The sequence below is a fragment of the Ceratotherium simum genome, chromosome 6 (genome assembly GCF_057802395.1).
Source record: "Ceratotherium simum simum isolate JZ-2026a chromosome 6, ASM5780239v1, whole genome shotgun sequence".
NCBI classification, from domain to species: Eukaryota; Metazoa; Chordata; class Mammalia; order Perissodactyla; family Rhinocerotidae; genus Ceratotherium; species Ceratotherium simum.
Genome location: NC_141905.1, coordinates 65084031 through 65100956, shown reverse-complemented (window position 1 = coordinate 65100956; position 16926 = coordinate 65084031). Strand labels below are relative to the sequence as shown.

The following is a 16926-nucleotide window of genomic DNA, read 5'->3' as shown; positions in this document are numbered from 1 at the left end:
ATAACAATGGGAATGGAATGAAAGGAAACATTTGAGAAATAACTAAGGTTGATGTTAGCAGATGCTTGGATTCATTTAATTTGGTGACGTAGACAGACTCCCAGGTTTCTACCTTGAACTACTTGGTAGAGGGTAGTTCCACCAATGTGTCAGGTTCAAGAGGAACATGTTTATTTATTTTATTTGTGGAACATCCAAGATGAGATGTTGAGAGGGCTCTTAGATATACTGGTCTGCGGTACATGCTAGAGGTCCCAGCTCACTGACTTGAGAGCCATCAGAACATGGAGAGGGTACTCAAAACTATGGGCTCTCCCAGGCAATGAGTCCTGGGTGCAAAGAGAAGCAGGCCAAGGGCAGAAAGCTGGGGAACACGAAGAGTAGTGCCTAACAGTGTCTATTTTGCCTTGTGAGGTATTCAATAAATACTTGGGAATAAGTAAATGATAGTGCCAATGACCTGCCAAGATTTAGGAAAATATTCCTGAGATTCTGGCTTTTAATCAAGCTGAGAAACAGGGATTTTTTAAGCCATAAAGACCTCTCTTTCCCTCCCTCTTTCAAGCTGGTTTTTGAGTGGCTGGCTACTGTTCCTGTATTTTACTAGACCTCAAAAATCCACGCAACTAATCTGTAAAAAGAAGTAAGTGCTATGTCCATAATCTATCAATACAATAAGTAGTCATTGAGCACCCCTGATTTGCAAAGGCATCTTGCTAAGGTCAAGGCTGAGGGGTAAAATGTGTATATAAAATATTGTCCCCATCTTCAGAGGGTACAATGTAATTTGGAAAGGAGGAGACAAATCCACTAAGATTTAAGTAATGACTCCTAACTCAGGGAGATTTCAAAGTTCAAGGTTCCTGTGGGAAATGGTCTGCAAAACAACTGACAGCAGAAGGGTGGAAAGGAAGAATGGGGGAAATCCAGGTTGCTGCCAAATGCTAAGTTTGATTTGTCACGCACACACTCAGTGTCGGCCACTGGGTGGAGCATCCCTTTTTTCCCCTTCATTTTTGCTCTATTTTGCACCTCTTTCCAGTGAAACTCAAAAACTAAAACTAAAACAAGGCTTCCCTTGCCTGCCTAAAAATGTAAATCCCACCTAGTTTTCTCTGAGGCAGAGTTCCTGGAGTGAAGGATTTTGGACCTGTACATTTGAGGTGGTAGTCAGCACTGGGAAGGGAGAGGAAGATTTAGTGAGATCTAGATATTTCCAGGAAGAAAATACTAGAGATGCTTAATTTCTTAGAGATTTTCATTCCCAAGTTCTCATTCTCATTATAAGCCACTTTGGACAGAAATAGAATGTAGCTTTGATAAATTACCTAAAGTCAAATCTCATTAGAAATTTGACTCTAAGTAATCTCAAACCCCAGCCCAAGTCCCAGTCATTTCAAGACCCCTTTGGTTTAATAAAACAGCAATCCAACTGAAGGATTCAGAGGGCCACTAAAGTCCCCTGTAAATGATACTGACCAGAACACCTTCATCTTTCACAGAAGCCTGGGATCTCCCCAGGGGACCGTGTCCCCAAAAAGCAAAGGAGATATAGCACCCCAGCTCCACGTCTTCACAACCTCGGGAAAGCCATCCTCATGTTCCTAGTAAGCAGCTGATTTAACCTATGCATCCTCCCTCTACCACTGATGGCAGTTTTTGGACTCACTTGAATGAAGATATACTCATCCTGGACGACCAGGGAACTGATGTCAATGGAGCGGGCAAAGGGTCCACTCCGAGTTGTCTCAGCGCATTCCTGGATCCTGCAGGTGAGGTAGTGAGCATCTGAAACGAGAGGGCAGAGCAACACTTAGACATAAGGGGAAAAGGTGAGCAAAGCTCTCATCAGCATACAAAGTTTTGCCTCATGAGGAATCAATGATGTAATTCAAAAGAACAATGAGATTTCATTTTATAGTGCAGAAAATCTGTAATAATTTTTTTTAAAAATGGTAATATCTAGTTCAGGCAAGGGAGTGGGGAAAGAGTTAATCTTATATCCAACTGGAAAAAGAGTAAATTGGTACAGGTTTTTGGAGGAATAAATTTGAAATATATATCAGAATTTTAAATGCGCATATCTTATACCAGCAATTCTAATTCAATGGATGTTTTCTAGAGAAATACTCATATATTTTCACCAAGAGGCAAGGACAAAGATGTTCATGGTGGCATTGTTCATAGCAGTGAAAAACTATAACCAGGCTAAATGTCCATGAATTAAGGAATATTTAAATAAGCTAAAGTAGACATATAACAGAGTACTATGCTGCAAATAAAAGAATTAGGTAGATACGTATGCATCAACATGCTGATTTCTCCAAGATACACTGTTCTGCAACCTTTAAAAAAGTTATGTAAGGAACATGTACAGTATGATCCAATTTATGTAAGAAAAAAACTTGTTTTTATAAATATAGGCTTGTGCCATAACTGCATAGAAAAAAGTTTTAAAGGATACATATAGAAATCAGCTATGATTACTTTTGGGGAAAGGAATGGACTTAAGAAGATAGAGTTGAAATGAGGTCTTTGCTTTTTATATTATATACATATTTATTAATTTTACAATAAGAATGTATTTACTTATTACTTATATAAAATCTATAAACCTTTTATAATTACTTCTGAAATCTTCTAAAGATCTTAGCAGCTGAACCTCCCTCTCAAGCAACCCCCAAAATTATGGCAGCAGCTGTAGGCAAGTGGGAAATCCTTGACTCTAAAAGGCGTTCTGACTACAAGGTCAACCAAGGAGACACAATCCCTTCAGTTTTTCGTTCCTTAAGGAAAAACTACTAGTGAGTCTCTATAAACAAACCTGTGCATAAGTTTGCTTTAAAAATAGTTATTATTCATTTAATAGTGTTTAAAAATAATAAATGGTCAAAATGAAAAGTAGGAATCATTTTAGGATTAAAAGCAGAGAAGTCTTTGTTAACATCTAAAACTACATGCATTACTAAATGTATCTAATGCAGTTGTCCCCTTGGATGTGTGCACAGGTTGTACCACAGGTACCAGAGGCTACGATGGAGGGAGTGGTAGGCAGCAGAGATAAATAAAGGCAAAAGGTTTAAATAAGCAAAAATTTACAACAGTTAAATTTAAAACAAGGGTACTTTAAATTATCCTTAACTGTTGATCTTTAATTAATTAATTTACTAATTGATTCAACAAGTATTTCTTGTGTGCATACAATGTATTGGGTATTGTTTAGGTATTAGGAATACAGCTGTGAATGAGACAGAGATTTTCTACTCTAAAAGGACTTGCTGTCTAGGAAGGGGCTTACTCACATAATTTGTAGCCAGCTACTACAAACAGTTATCTATAAACATGATGCTAATTTAATTAAGAAACATATTTTGATAGGAAATGAATTTACTATATGCTATATCCCTACATCTCAGATGTCCATATCTGAGAAAAGTCTATTTGCTTTGGTATCCATAATCTGAACATGTCAAACATCAAATTCCTTCTCTCCGTCAGCAGTCTTATCTGCCCAGTAGCTCAAGCTTCTTAACTTTTCTTTCTTCCACATGCCCTACAATCCAGTTGGTTCCCAGCCTTGACAATTCTGCCTCTGAAATGCTTCCAGAGTTTCTCCTCTTCTCTCCATGACTCCTTCCACTTGCTTGGACAAGTTCTTCTCATCTGTGTTGCCTGTTGCATCCATTTCACAACTAGAATTCATGTGCGTGATGGACTGGAAACTGAATGGACCCGAGGCAAGGAGCCAGAGTCATCTCTAAGACCTAAACCTGAGTTAATCCCTCCCAACTTCAAAACCACCAACAGTTCTGAGCACCCAGGAACAAAGCCCAAACATCTTTCTATGGAATAGAAGGCCTTTTACAACTAGCCTAATAAAACCAAATGCCAAAATGGCCACATAAATAATGTATAATGGTAAAATGAGCTCGGGTGAGATGATAAATGGCAGCCGGCACATGGCCTCAGTGCCACAGATACTGAGGAGCAGTGGGGACTACAGCTAAATGGCCAACACTTGCCTCTTTAAGGAGGAGCTGCTTCCAGTGTCAGTTCATCATTGACATGCAGGAAAAAGATGTTCTTAGTTTCTAAATAAAGCTAACTGTCCCTATTTTTTTAATGTGAATTTTCCTGATTTTTAAAAAATTGACGACTAATTTAAATTTAAAATAGAGTGGAGGCCAAACACTGTCAGGTCAAACAAAACAAGCCTAGAGTGCAAAGGAGCCCCAGGAGCCACTCATTTCCCAAGAGTACTCTTAATCTGGTCTCTACCGATCTCTGCAGAGAAGAGACAGACCCTCCTCCCCACATTCTCTGACCCATTACCAAGACCAGCTTGTTCATCCTTCTGTAAGTACTGCCTACATGTCCCTTCTCCTTTGTCTCTGTTTGCAGAGAAAGCCAAGAGTGGCCTGGCTTTCCACTTCTGGCTGAGAAAACAGAGGAAGGCAAGGAGCCCAGGCTGTGTCTGGGAGTACATGGCCTGCCCACCAGCAATATTCTTGGACCCACACAGCCTTAGTAATTTGCTCCTAGAATAAAGCACAAAAACCCAGTGAAAAGCTGCAGTAAATACACATAAAGAAAACACAGGTGTTGACATAACAACCTGCTTCCTTCTTGCCAGGAAGTATCTCGGAAAGCTCCTTACACTGGTAATCAGAGGTGTGTACAGGAGGACATCTGCTTATCCTCCCACACAGACTTGTTTTCCCCTATCTATTCACTATTCACTCTCACATGTAAACACAGAAAAGAATCAAGTGTTTTCAAGGCCACCCCAAACAAAATCAAAATCTACCTAAACTTTGGCCTTGTGCCAAACTCATCCTACTTCTTGGCTCTCCCCTCTGCTTGCCACTGGTCAGCATGGAACCAAAGGTCCGATTTAACAGGAAAGCAGCACTAAAATGAGTTTTTGAAATCCTCTTAAAATTCAGGGGCCTGCAGTCTTTAGCTGGACTCATATTAGAAGTCTCAACGCTCTTATTTTTCAAAACACAGAGACATGATAATAAGTGCTACGGTGCCCACTGCCTGCTGAGAACCCAAAGTGGAGAGTAAATTATCAGGCAGCCTGGCCAGCAGGTGGAAGTGACTGAGGGTTGCAGGGGACTGTGGGTGTCAAAGTGAGCAGGAGACACCATTTGGCTCAAGCCTTGCATTTGCAAAAGGTCTCAAATTTGGACTTGGGACATTATCTCCAAATGAGGCTGGATACAGTTATAAAGATTCTATGATGAAACTGAAAGAAGACATTTATCATACAACTTGAAATCCCAAAACAGGCTTCTAACAACTGTGGCCTTTTCTTTTTTTTTAATAATACCAGATGCCTGATAAAATGAAAGAGGTCCAGATCTCTTGAGCATATTGTGGTGTTTGAGAGCAAGGCCTCTGAAGCTAGACAGCGCTGAGTTCAAATCCTGGACTTGTTACTTGCCAAGTGTCCTTGGCTAAGTAGCAGACCACTTTTCACCTGTGAGATGCAGACAAGTTAGTATTTGCCTCTGCAGATTGTTGTCAGGATTAAATGAGGTTATGTATGAAAAATGCTCAGTACATTGTTGGATAAATTTTAAAAGATCAATAAATTTAGCTCTTTTCTATTATAAAGAAAGAAGGAAGGGGACTTAACACTCAGTATCCCTCATGGATTCAATTAATAATAAGTAATGTTCTGTTTTATTAGGGAGAACAAAAAGACCATGACAGCACAGGTCCTAATAATAAAGTCACATTCTGAATTTATATCATTGTTTACTTTCTTGAAATTCTGTGGGTGTCCAGACAAGGAAAAAAAAAAAAAAGTGTGTCTGAGCTGGAATAATCAAGGCGGACTTGAAGGAGGAGGCAGCCCTTGTCTTTAGGCTGGATGGAGAAGTGTGAGATGTGAGAAGAGACTTCCTGAAAAAGGGAGGGAAAACTGCACATGGACGTTTAGGCAGGCGAAGCTCATGGAAGGCGTGGAAGGCACGGTATAATTACATGTTAATGGGAGGACCCGATTGATCCTTATTCTTGAACTTCTAGTTTCTATCCTCTCATTCTCAAATGAAAAACTATAAAGACCAGATTGAATGAAGATCTCATTTGGATTTCCCTGTGGGAAAACCAGAGAATGATTTCCCAACTGGCTGAGAGTCACATCACCCCCATGATTAATGTATTTCTACATATCAAATGTCTTGCTAAAGTATTTCTAAGAACTGGTATGGTCACTGCTCTACTTACAAAAACTAAAAGTCAAAAGCTTTGTTCTCTGCACTGTGAATAGAGGGATCTGCTCAGTAACTTGATAAATATCTGGCCCTATTTTCAACTAGCTCTACTGCTAGCAGGACCTTTAGGGAGATGGTAACATCTCCTTCAGCCTCCACACTTTCTCACCTTTCAGATGTTGGAGCAAGGGTCTCATATGGTGAGAAGGGGTAGCCTCAGACTGACTGATTGATTCCTTTTGTTTTGGGTTAAGGTGTATAAAGAAGCTGCAGGTGTTGGACACTCCCCGAGGTTCCAGGAAGCAGAGAACATTCTCAGAAGAATCAATGATGGAGATGGGATATTCACAAGTGATTGTGCCTTGGGATCTGTGCTGGATAGAGGATGACTAGAGAACTGGAGAATGCGGAAAGAGAGAATAAAGGAGATAATCTGACATCCTTAAACTTCTTTTCTTCCTAAGGGCTTGCATTTCTGCCAGGAGTTTTGTAGGGTCTACAGAGGCAGCCTTTAACTTTCTCCATTCAGCAAGGCAAGCTTCTCATCTATTACATCAACAAGTTTCCCCATCAAGTCCAGCATTTCTCACTCTGTCAAACCTTTCCAAAAGGGTCACCTCTTTAGAAGTAGGAATAATCTTAGTCATCTTTGTTTCTCTCCTTGGGCTGACTTTATAAAGCCTCAGTAAATGCTAGTTAAACTGAATTGAATTACATTAAAAGCCTACAAATTTTTATGTTCAATTATACTGTAATGTGGGATTATGTTTTGCCTTTGAGATTACTAAATATTCAAACTATCCTAGATGTCATGCCTCTTGCCACCTCAGAGAAAAAAACTTTCTAGGATTTGCTCAACTTCCATTCCTTTGGGTAATACACACATTGTCAAAAATTGAAAAAGTGAATTAAAATTGTGAACAAAAAGCAAATTCAGCTCTTCAGGTCTTTTCTTAGAGAAATACACAGGAGCTATTTATTTTAAATAACAACATTAACTCTCAAATGCAAATAAGCAAAAACAAGCAGATTCCAGGACACTGAAAAGTTGGTCAGCTTCCATAAGCCTCCTTTTCCTTGACTGGGGAGTGGGGCTAGCCTGTTTGTAGGCACAGTGCAAAAACAAGGACATTGACATTGCTGCAAATGCCTAACACAGCACTTGAGACATGGGAGGTACTAAAAACAAAATCAACAAGCCCAAAAAGGTAGCTTTCATTCCTTCCTATTGTGCTTATGGATTGGGAGTTTTTGTGAGACTTCTAATTGTCCAAAGGAGAATTCCAGTGTCTCTTGCCTTCCAATGGCACGGGGGGATTCTGGCAGAGTTATGGAAATTTAGAAATCATAGTGACCTTGAATATCTTAGGACTCCTGGCACTGCATTCAAGGCTCTTTCTACTCCACTTGCCAAATAAACTGACCCTGAATATAATAACTAGATAACGATGATGATGATGATGATGACGATGACAATAAGTAACATTTTTGAATGCTCACTCTGTGTCATCTAGTATTGCAGGAACTACATGCATTAACTGATTTAATTCTTGCAACACCCAATAAAGAGTTACAATTATTATCATCCCCATTTCATAGAGGAGGAAACTGAAGCACAGACAATTAAGTAGTATGCCTGAATTCCACAGCTCTAGCAAATGACAGAGCTGGGCTTTTAACCAGGTGATTTGACACCAGAACCAATGATTCTAGTCATTTATGCATTTGAACCATGGAAGGAAAATTAGGCTGAGAATTAGACCGGATCCACGTTCTGGTTCAGTCCCTGTCCCTGTCTGTGTATATGACCTTGAGCAAGTTGTTACACATTTTGGTGCTTTTGGAAAGCAATGCAATTTGAAAAATCTCTTATCTGTTTCAACTTATTTTTTTTTTAATTCTGAGACTTGTACCAAAGACAGCCCTATATTCTCAATATATAAAGTGGATTTTAGTGTACCTGTTCTAACTGAACAGAAGGCAAGGGATCTGCAGTCCTATTGACTTAGTTTCCCCCTCATCCTCATCATGGCCTTTGAGTTCTTAGAATTCTACTAGTGCTCTGAATTATAACCCATTGAACTAGTCAATAACCCAAGGTTCTTTAAAAGCCAATACTCTATGTATCTAGAGCCTCCAGTTTAAGCTGCAGTACTAATAGTTTTGCCTTGTGTGCCAAGCCCATTTGATTACTTGTGACTGCCTGGAATGCTCTGTTAAGAAGTATTGGGCTTTCTCTTGGTTTAGCAAGAAAGTGCAGTGACCGATCAATGCGAGTTGATGATGGCACCAGGACAAAGAATGGTAGCATATATGTTACGGGTTCTCATTCGAGAAATTTCAAGTCTAGACATCTAGAAACTTTTTGCCCACATCCAGGCTTACTTATTACAGTGATCCTATGAGCCACCCACACAGCTTATGCTTGAGAATTTCCAACAAAGAGAATCACTACTTCATAAAGCAGCCTGTGTCATTTTGGGGTACTCTTTATTGTTACTCTTTTGTTTATTAAAATGAAATCTGCCTCATTGTAAATTTTACAATACAGTAAGACTTCTGTTGGAAAATTGATGGAAAAAACCCCAATAAATTATAAAAATACTTCTGATATTTGTTAGTGTTTTTAAACATGTAAACCTCTAGAAGATGAAGGATCATAGAAAGGTTAAGAAATCTGTCCAAGGTCAACAGGTTCTAAATGACATTTAATTCTCCAACTCAACTCTTAATAGCACCAAGTTAATGCACTTTCTTTTTTCTTTTTTTTGTGTGAAGAAGATCAGCCCTGAGCTAAGATCCATGCCAATCCTCCTCTTTTTGCTGAGGAAGACCAGCCCTGAGCTAACATCTATTGCCAATCCTCCTCCTTTTTTTTTTCCTCCCCAAAGCCCCAGTAGATAGCTGTATGTTGTAGTTGCACACCCTTCTAGTTGCTGTATGTGGGACGCCGCCTCAGCATGGCCGGACAAGCAGTGCGTAGGTGTGTGCCCAGGATCCAAACCAGGGCCACCAGTAGCAGAGCACACACACTTAACCACCAAGCCACGGGGCCAGCCCCAATGTTCTTTCTGTTGACACTCAATTGTCTCTTGAATGGAGGTGTGTGTAGGGGGGTGAGGTGTGTGACGGAGTAACTGAGTGTTAGAGAGAGAAAGAAAGAGAGAGAGAGACAGAATGCACAGTGGACATTTAGAGAAAGATGATTTCCAGAAGAGAATTGGAGAAAAAGTCATTTGAATCCTGAATCTCATGGCAGAAATAGGTTTCATACTCTTGTTAACCAAACTGGTTGACTTTGCCCTATTTAAACTCTGCCAAAGCAGGAGATAATTCAATGACTTCAGCTTAATCTGAAAGTCTGACTCCCAAAGAGGAGGACCAAGACTGGGCCAGAGTGGAGATTGCTACATCTAAACAAGAAAAGAGACCAGTTTATGTGGAGTTTGTTCCAGAGTGTGGAAGCTGGGTTTAGAGAGAGAATTGTCAATGTCACATCATGATACTGAAAAGTCATGCTCTTTGCTGCCCCACCTGTGGCTCCTTCAGTCTAGAGCAGTGCTGTCCAGTGCACATATAATGTGAGCCATAAAGGACATTTTAAATATTCTAGCAGCCATATTAAAAATGAATAGAAAAGTAAAATTAATTTTAACATATTTCATTTAAGTAAATATATCCAAAGTATTATAATTTCATCATGTAGCCAATATAAAAATTATTAATGCACTATTTTCCATTATTTTATTCATAGTAAGTCTTTGAAACCTGGTGTGTATTTTGCACACCTCAATTTAGACAGTACATTTCAAGTGCTCAATAACCACATGTGACTAAAGGGCTAACATTTTGGACAGCACAGGTGGAGCATAACTTTCCCACTTCCTCTGTCTTCCATCCCCTTGGGAAAATCTAATTCATCTTCCAAGATGAAGCTTAACCATGACCTCTTCTGTGCTGCCTTCAGTCACTCCTCAGCAGTTGGGGTACCTTCCTTTTGGTTCTCATAATACTTTCTTCATTAGACCTAAATCAGTCTCCATGGTCTTTGGCACATTATATTCCAAAAACAATCTGTGTATATATCTTCCTCTCCATCAGCCTGTGGGCTACTCAGTGCTGATTGTGTCCTATTTATCTGTATATCCCCCACAGCATAGTGCAGTGCAGTTCTGATCAAAGTGGGGTCCATGGACCAGTAACATCACCTGGGAGCTTGTCAGAAATATGGAATATGTTTCAACAAGCTCTTCAGATGGCCCGTATGCATGTTAAAGTTTGAGAAGCTCAGATCTAGTGCAGTGGTTCTCAATCCTACATGCACTTTAGAATCATCAGGGCAGTTTTATAAAGGACCAATGCCCAGGACCTTCCCCATAGAGAATCTTCTTTCATTGATTCACAGTGAGACCTGGGGGTGGGGTGGGGTGTGTGTGTGTGTGTGTGTAAGTTCTCCAGGTGAATATAATGCTAGGTTTTGAGAACCACTTGTCTTCTTCACATGGAAAGTGCTCCATTACATTGGAGTGAATGTAAGTGGGTGAATAAATAAATTTCTCATTGCTATGTTTTGAAAGTTCCTTATATGTTCTGGCTACAGGTCTTTTGTTGGATATATGATTTGCAAATATTTTCTCCCAGTGTCTTTATGCTGTCTTCTAAAGAGAAAATGTCTTTAATTTTGATGAAGCCCAATTTATCAATTCTTTATTCTGTCAGTTTTGTTCTTGGTGCCAACCCAAGGTCATGAAGATTTTCTCCTATGTTTTTTCCTAAACATTTTGCAACATTATATTTTACATTTAGAAATATGATCCATTTTAAGCTAAATTTTGTATAAGTTATGAATCATAGATTGAAGTTTATTTTTTCCCATATGGCTGCTCAATTTTCTCTAACATCATTTGTTAAAACTAGTATCAGGCGCTGGCCCAGTGGTGTAGCAGTTAAGTGTGCGTGCTCCGCTGCTGGCGGCCCGGGTACGGATCCCGAGAGTGCACTGATGCACCGCTTGTCAGGCCGTGCTGTGGCGGCGTCCTATATAAAGTGGAGGAAGATGGGCACAGATGTTAGCCCAGGGCCAGTCTTCCTCACCAAAAAAAAAGAGGAGGATTGGCATGGATGTTAGCTCAGGGCTGATCTTCCTCACAATAAATAAATAAATAAATAAATAAAAATAATATCCTTTCACCACTGAATTTGTTGCATCCTGCAACCTTGCTCAACCTACTTATTAGTTCTAGGAGCTTTTTCTGGTAGATTCCTTGGGATATTCTACATAGACAATCATGTCAATGAGATTAGGGACAGTTTTATTTTTTCCTTTATAATCTTTATGAATTGTATTTCATTTTTCTTCCTTTATTGCACGGGCTAGGACTTTCAGCATGATGTTGAATAGGTGTGCAAAGAGTGAACAGTCCTGCGTTTTTCCTACCCATAGGGAGAAAGCATTCAGCATCTCATCATTAAGTATCACATCAGTTATAGGTCTTTTGTAGATGTCCTTTATCAGAAGTTGGCTTCTATTTCTAGTATGTTGAGAGTTTTGTGTTTTAGTTTTTATCCTATTACTACCTAGCTGTGTGAATTTGGGTAAATTTGAGTGTAAGATACCACATTGGAAAAAAACGAAATAAAATACATGTTCTGCTTTTTTGTGACGATCAAAAGATAGACATGTGTGTGTATGTGTGAGTGTACAAGTGTGAAAAAGCACTCACACATGCCACAAAAGAAAGGTGTCGTGCATTTCATTAGAGTGTGTAAAATAAAACACGGCCAGGTTAATGCAGCCTTGTTATGTGCACTTCTAAATAAGATGAGTTAGAGCCAATTCACTAGGTTGAAAGAAGATTCTTTTAACTATTGGAAAACTAATTTTAAAAAAACCTAGAAAATGGGACAGAATTAACATATACTATACCTTAACCTAAGTGTGGCACACATTTATCCCAATTATAGTTTTGTCTGCTTTTCTCAATTCTTGACAATAGGCCAGGAACTCTCCCATGTGTTTTGCATTTTTAATCTCATAAAATTTCACAGCAATCCTGCACCATAGGCCGTATCCCAATTTAGACCAGAATTCTTAAACTTTCAAAAAATAGATTTCAGCTTAACATAAGAAGCTTAATAAAACAAAACAGAGGCGCTGTCCAGCAGTAGAAAAGGATATATCTTAAATCTGAACTCAGGGACCCTGAGAACACATTGTCATAGGGCTTCAGGGAAGGGATTCCTACACTAGTTTGGAGGTCAGACAGTCCCAAAAAGTTTCCTCCAACTCTGAAACACTACAACTGCCATAAATCACATATATGGTTTAGAAAGGTTGACATAAGAAGCAAAGCCAAGGCAGGGGTTGTGCTGATCTGTGGCCATCTTCTGAGAGCTACTGTCTGCCCTCCTCCTGCTGCCCTGCTCTGCTCCTTCAAACCCCTACATCTCACTCTCCCCCCAGATTCTTGCTCAGCTGCAAGATTCAGATAATATAATTTTGAATCCAGGTTTCACCACTCTTACAATCAGTGAATTTGAATATGTGGCATTATCTCGTTAATCTTAAATAGTTCTTCTGTTAAAAAACTTTTTAAGATTGTGGGTCATCTCTCATCCTTGCCTGCTTCAGAGACTTAACATTTATTCAAGGATCAAATGAGACCAAAAAAAAAAAAAAAGAAGAAGAAAAGAAAAGAAACAAAGGAAGAAAAAATAAAGTACTCAGCAGAGTGCCAGACATATAGTAACAAGTGCTGATTGTCTTCTAACTCTTTTAAAAATAAAAACAAAGCAAATAAAATATATTCCCCAAAATGCATGTTTCTGGCATGCATCTGTGTTTGGCCTCAAAAGCAGTAGATTTCTCAAGGAGAAAGTGCATGCAGTCTTACTTAATGTATTCTGAATGATACTCCAACACCCACAGTCAGGTCAAAACACAATCTCCTTACACTTGCATATTTTATAATTTCTATAACTTTCTTCTCCATTTGGTCAAATAACTGTGTGAGTTGGGCAGGGCAAGGATGAGTATCTCAGATAACAGAGGAAGTTAGAGAGCACAGAGGTTAGAGGGGGTTTCCCCTGGTCCTGTGGCTATTAGGTGGCAGAACCCAAGGCCCCAACTCACAGGCAGGTGCCTGTTCTTCTGCACTCTTAGATCATCACTATTTCAATAGATTATTTGACTCTACTGCTGACCTAGGATATGCTAACTACATTTTAGTATATTTCATATATATCATATATTTTCACATATTTCATATATATTTTTGTTTAGGTTGATTTTATTTTTCTTGGCTGGGGAAGAGTCTTATAAATATGATCAACTCTGGGAAGAGTAAAATACTTCAGTTGGTGCAAAATGACACTTTAACAGTCAAATTCTGTGTAAGTTGTGCATGGGTGCACAATATGCAAAGGGGCCACATGTTCAAAATCTTGGGATTCCACTGCTTGCTTGCAGACAATATAGATCTTGCGCACCACTCTATCTCCAGGGCTTAGAACAATGCTTGGCACATAGTAGGTCATCCCTAAATATTTGTTGAATAAACAATTTTGCAAATAATTGCCCAGTGAATTTTTTTTGGTAAGCTTGACTATATGAAGGGTTCATTTTTTTAAAGCTGGCAGCCCCTGCAATTCACCACATGAATGCGAAATACCATGATGAACTATGGACATCTCCATTCAAATTACACTGCAGATGCCAGGAAATTACTAACATGAGCTTCAAAATTCGTCACATTAACTCACATCCCCAGAAAATTCATTCCTGAGGGTTTATTTCAATGAAATGTCTTCCTTGGGATAGGAGGCCTCTTCCCCACTCTGGGAAATAAAGATGGATATGGCAGTAATGGAACTCAGGGCTTTTCATCTTCCCAAGCCATTAAGATGCAAATTGGGGGAGGAGAGAGACCTGCAGGCAGATCTCCCTGGCCTAGCCTGGGGGCCGCAGCACTCACATCCATCCGCTGTCCGCACCTCCATGTGCACCAGGTCTGACTCCTTATCCAATCCTGCCACCGACCTGGGGAAGGAAAGGAAAGACAGAAGCTCAGTGACCGCACTGATGGCAGACAACAAAGTGGGGAAGCATTCAGGGTTATCTCTCGGAAAGCTACTTCCTCAAGAGAGCAGGTCCTGCACTGTGGGGACCCATAGAATATGGCTACTCATGGCCCCTGCAGTGTGGTTGCCTCTAGCAGCTGTCACCTGGAATAGTTACAATACATGAATCTTGGCGTGGTGTCAGTAAATCAGCAACTCAAAAAAACATAACACAGTACAGAGTAACGTACTCCATACTAATGCTGGTCTGAACCTCTATCTTTGCTCATTCTCTACCACCTTGCACCTTACAAGAAGGTCTCTCTTCCCCATCTCCTCAATCTTGCCACACCTGATTATTTGCACTACTTCTTTCCCTCTGCTCTCTGACTGGATGCCCCATTCTGTCCCCTGGGGAAGGTGGTTTAGCTTCAGTTCTGGCTGTTTGCTTCAAGCCACTCTTGCCCTCTAAGCTTGGTCCTATGTACCCTTCCTTCCTCCTGCCTGTGAGCAATAAATGTTTGGTGACAAACATTCAAAATCTGGTCTGAACAAGGACACAACTCTCCTGGTGATCAGAGTGGGAAACCTTAAAGATCTATGGACAATAGCCAGAAGAAGGAAGGCTGAGAATCCTTAAAAACTAATCCTTGTGTGCCTGTGATCTTCCACACATAAAGCCCAGTCAGCCCTCTCCTGCATGAGGTATCCAGGCCAGAGGAAGACCCAGAAAGTCAGCTAAAACAGGCAACACAGACATCAAAACGTTCATGCACTAAAGAGATCACATAATCCACTCTCTCTGGCAAGCTCTTACTCAAGTTCTATGTACTCTTCTTTTAAATATCACTCTAAGATTGCTTTTCTGGTTTTCCAGTCCTCAAGAGGTAAGAAGCAGCAAGTTAGAAAGGAAAAGTAGAATTTAAAATGGTGATAATCAACAGCTGATATCCAGACAGCAAAAGAAATAGAAAACCTATGAAAAACAGACCTAAGAACGCAAACCCAATCTTCCACACAGTAAATCTGTACACTTCTCAATAGTCCTGAGGCAATTACCACATTATAGCACAGCTCAGTATCTGACATCTACACTGAGGGACTAAAGGCATAGAAAATAGGAAGCAGGAGTCTAATGGTATCAGTTTATCATGTTTAAGAAAATAGGGATGCAAATGATATATGTTAGGAAAAATAAAATGATTTTTATTTCTTAATAATTACATTTCGAATGGCTAAACTTCAGTTACTTAAAAAGTTCATTTACGTAAAATACTTATTTCTCCAAAGAAGTTGAATAAATGAGGCTTTACCCTAATGTCTTATTTTTCCCCATCACTGATATACTATCGTTTAATTTTTCCTCACCTCATTTGATCCTACGGGCAAACATCTAAGGTAAGGAGAACAGGTATCATTAGTTATATTTGAATGAATGGGAAACTGAGGCACAGAGAAATTGATGTTTGTCTACGATGATGCAGGGACTAGGCTAGATCTAGAGAGACACACTGACTTCTCATTCTAGAGCAATGTCCATCCTTCTTGGTTCTTCTCCCTTCTACTTTTAATGTCCTTCATATCCAACCATCACCCTGCTCCCTTTCTTCTCCAGCTAATTCTCACCCTTCCTTCACAGCTCACATGGCCTCGTACCTCCCATAGACCTTCCATCTCTTATCTTGCCAGAGAGTCTTTTATCTGCTTCCATAGCATCCTTACATTGGGGGTTCTCAAACTTGGCTGCTCATGAGAACCACTGGGGAGCTCTGAAATATCCGGATGCCTGGACCTCTCCCCAGACCAATGAAATCAAAGCCTTTGGGATAGGATCAAGGGATCAGTATTTTTTTAAAGCTCCCAGGTGATCTCCACGTGCAGCCAAGTTTTAGAACCACTGCTTTGAATGGCTCAACCCCATCATTTATATAATTGCACTTCTGTGTCTTTCACACTTGGACATAAACTTTAAAGATGTAGGATCCTGCCTATTCATCTTTGAATCCTTGGCACCTATGTGCTTAGTATATATTAGGTGCTACCAATGTGTTTATTGAATTGGTATATTATTGAATTAATAAACAACCCAATCTACCATGACAATGTCAAAATTTCAATGTGAAACTCGCTTGAGGTCAGACACACAGAGGGCTGAGGGCACCAGAAGGGACTATATGGACACCTTCTCTGTTCCACAGCCTCCCTGTTTCTTTATAAGCAAGTTGGTATTCTCAGGATTAGAGGTTTCTCAGGTATTATTCTTCTTTCTTCCCCCAAAGTCAACGGAGGGTAGCATGGACAGAATTGAAACCATAATGACTAAGCCTAACTGTGGTCATCAAGTACTATGCTCTATAACAAAAGAAGAAAAGTCCTGGTCTCTTAGGAGCTTAAAATAAGGCAAATAGCACCGATAAAACAAGCACAGAAACTGTCCCCTTACCCAAGATTGCTCACTCCCTTCCATCTAAAATCTCACACATATTTTAAGGCTGAAACAAAGAATCAAGTCCTCCTAGAAGCCTTCCCTGGTCACTCTAGCTCACACTGATCTCTGTTCTTTGCATTTCTAGAGAATTCAGAATCTGCATCCTACATCTTCCAGTACTTGTAGTTTTATTAAGTTTTTGTTTATTTCTCT

The 16926-nt window shown here is 39.8% G+C and overlaps 1 protein-coding gene across 1 annotated transcript in view; it reads right to left on the bottom strand.

Annotated features, from left to right (window-relative positions):
• SORCS3 (sortilin related VPS10 domain containing receptor 3) overlaps positions 1-16926 on the bottom strand; it is a 579597-nt gene that overhangs the window by 135516 nt on the left and 427155 nt on the right. The window contains exons 6-7 of the mRNA XM_004428052.3: positions 14201-14265; positions 1670-1788 (exon numbers count right to left, since the gene is read on the bottom strand). Coding sequence (XP_004428109.1) covers positions 1670-1788; positions 14201-14265 — 184 coding nt within the window. The remainder of the gene's footprint in view (positions 1-1669; positions 1789-14200; positions 14266-16926) is intronic.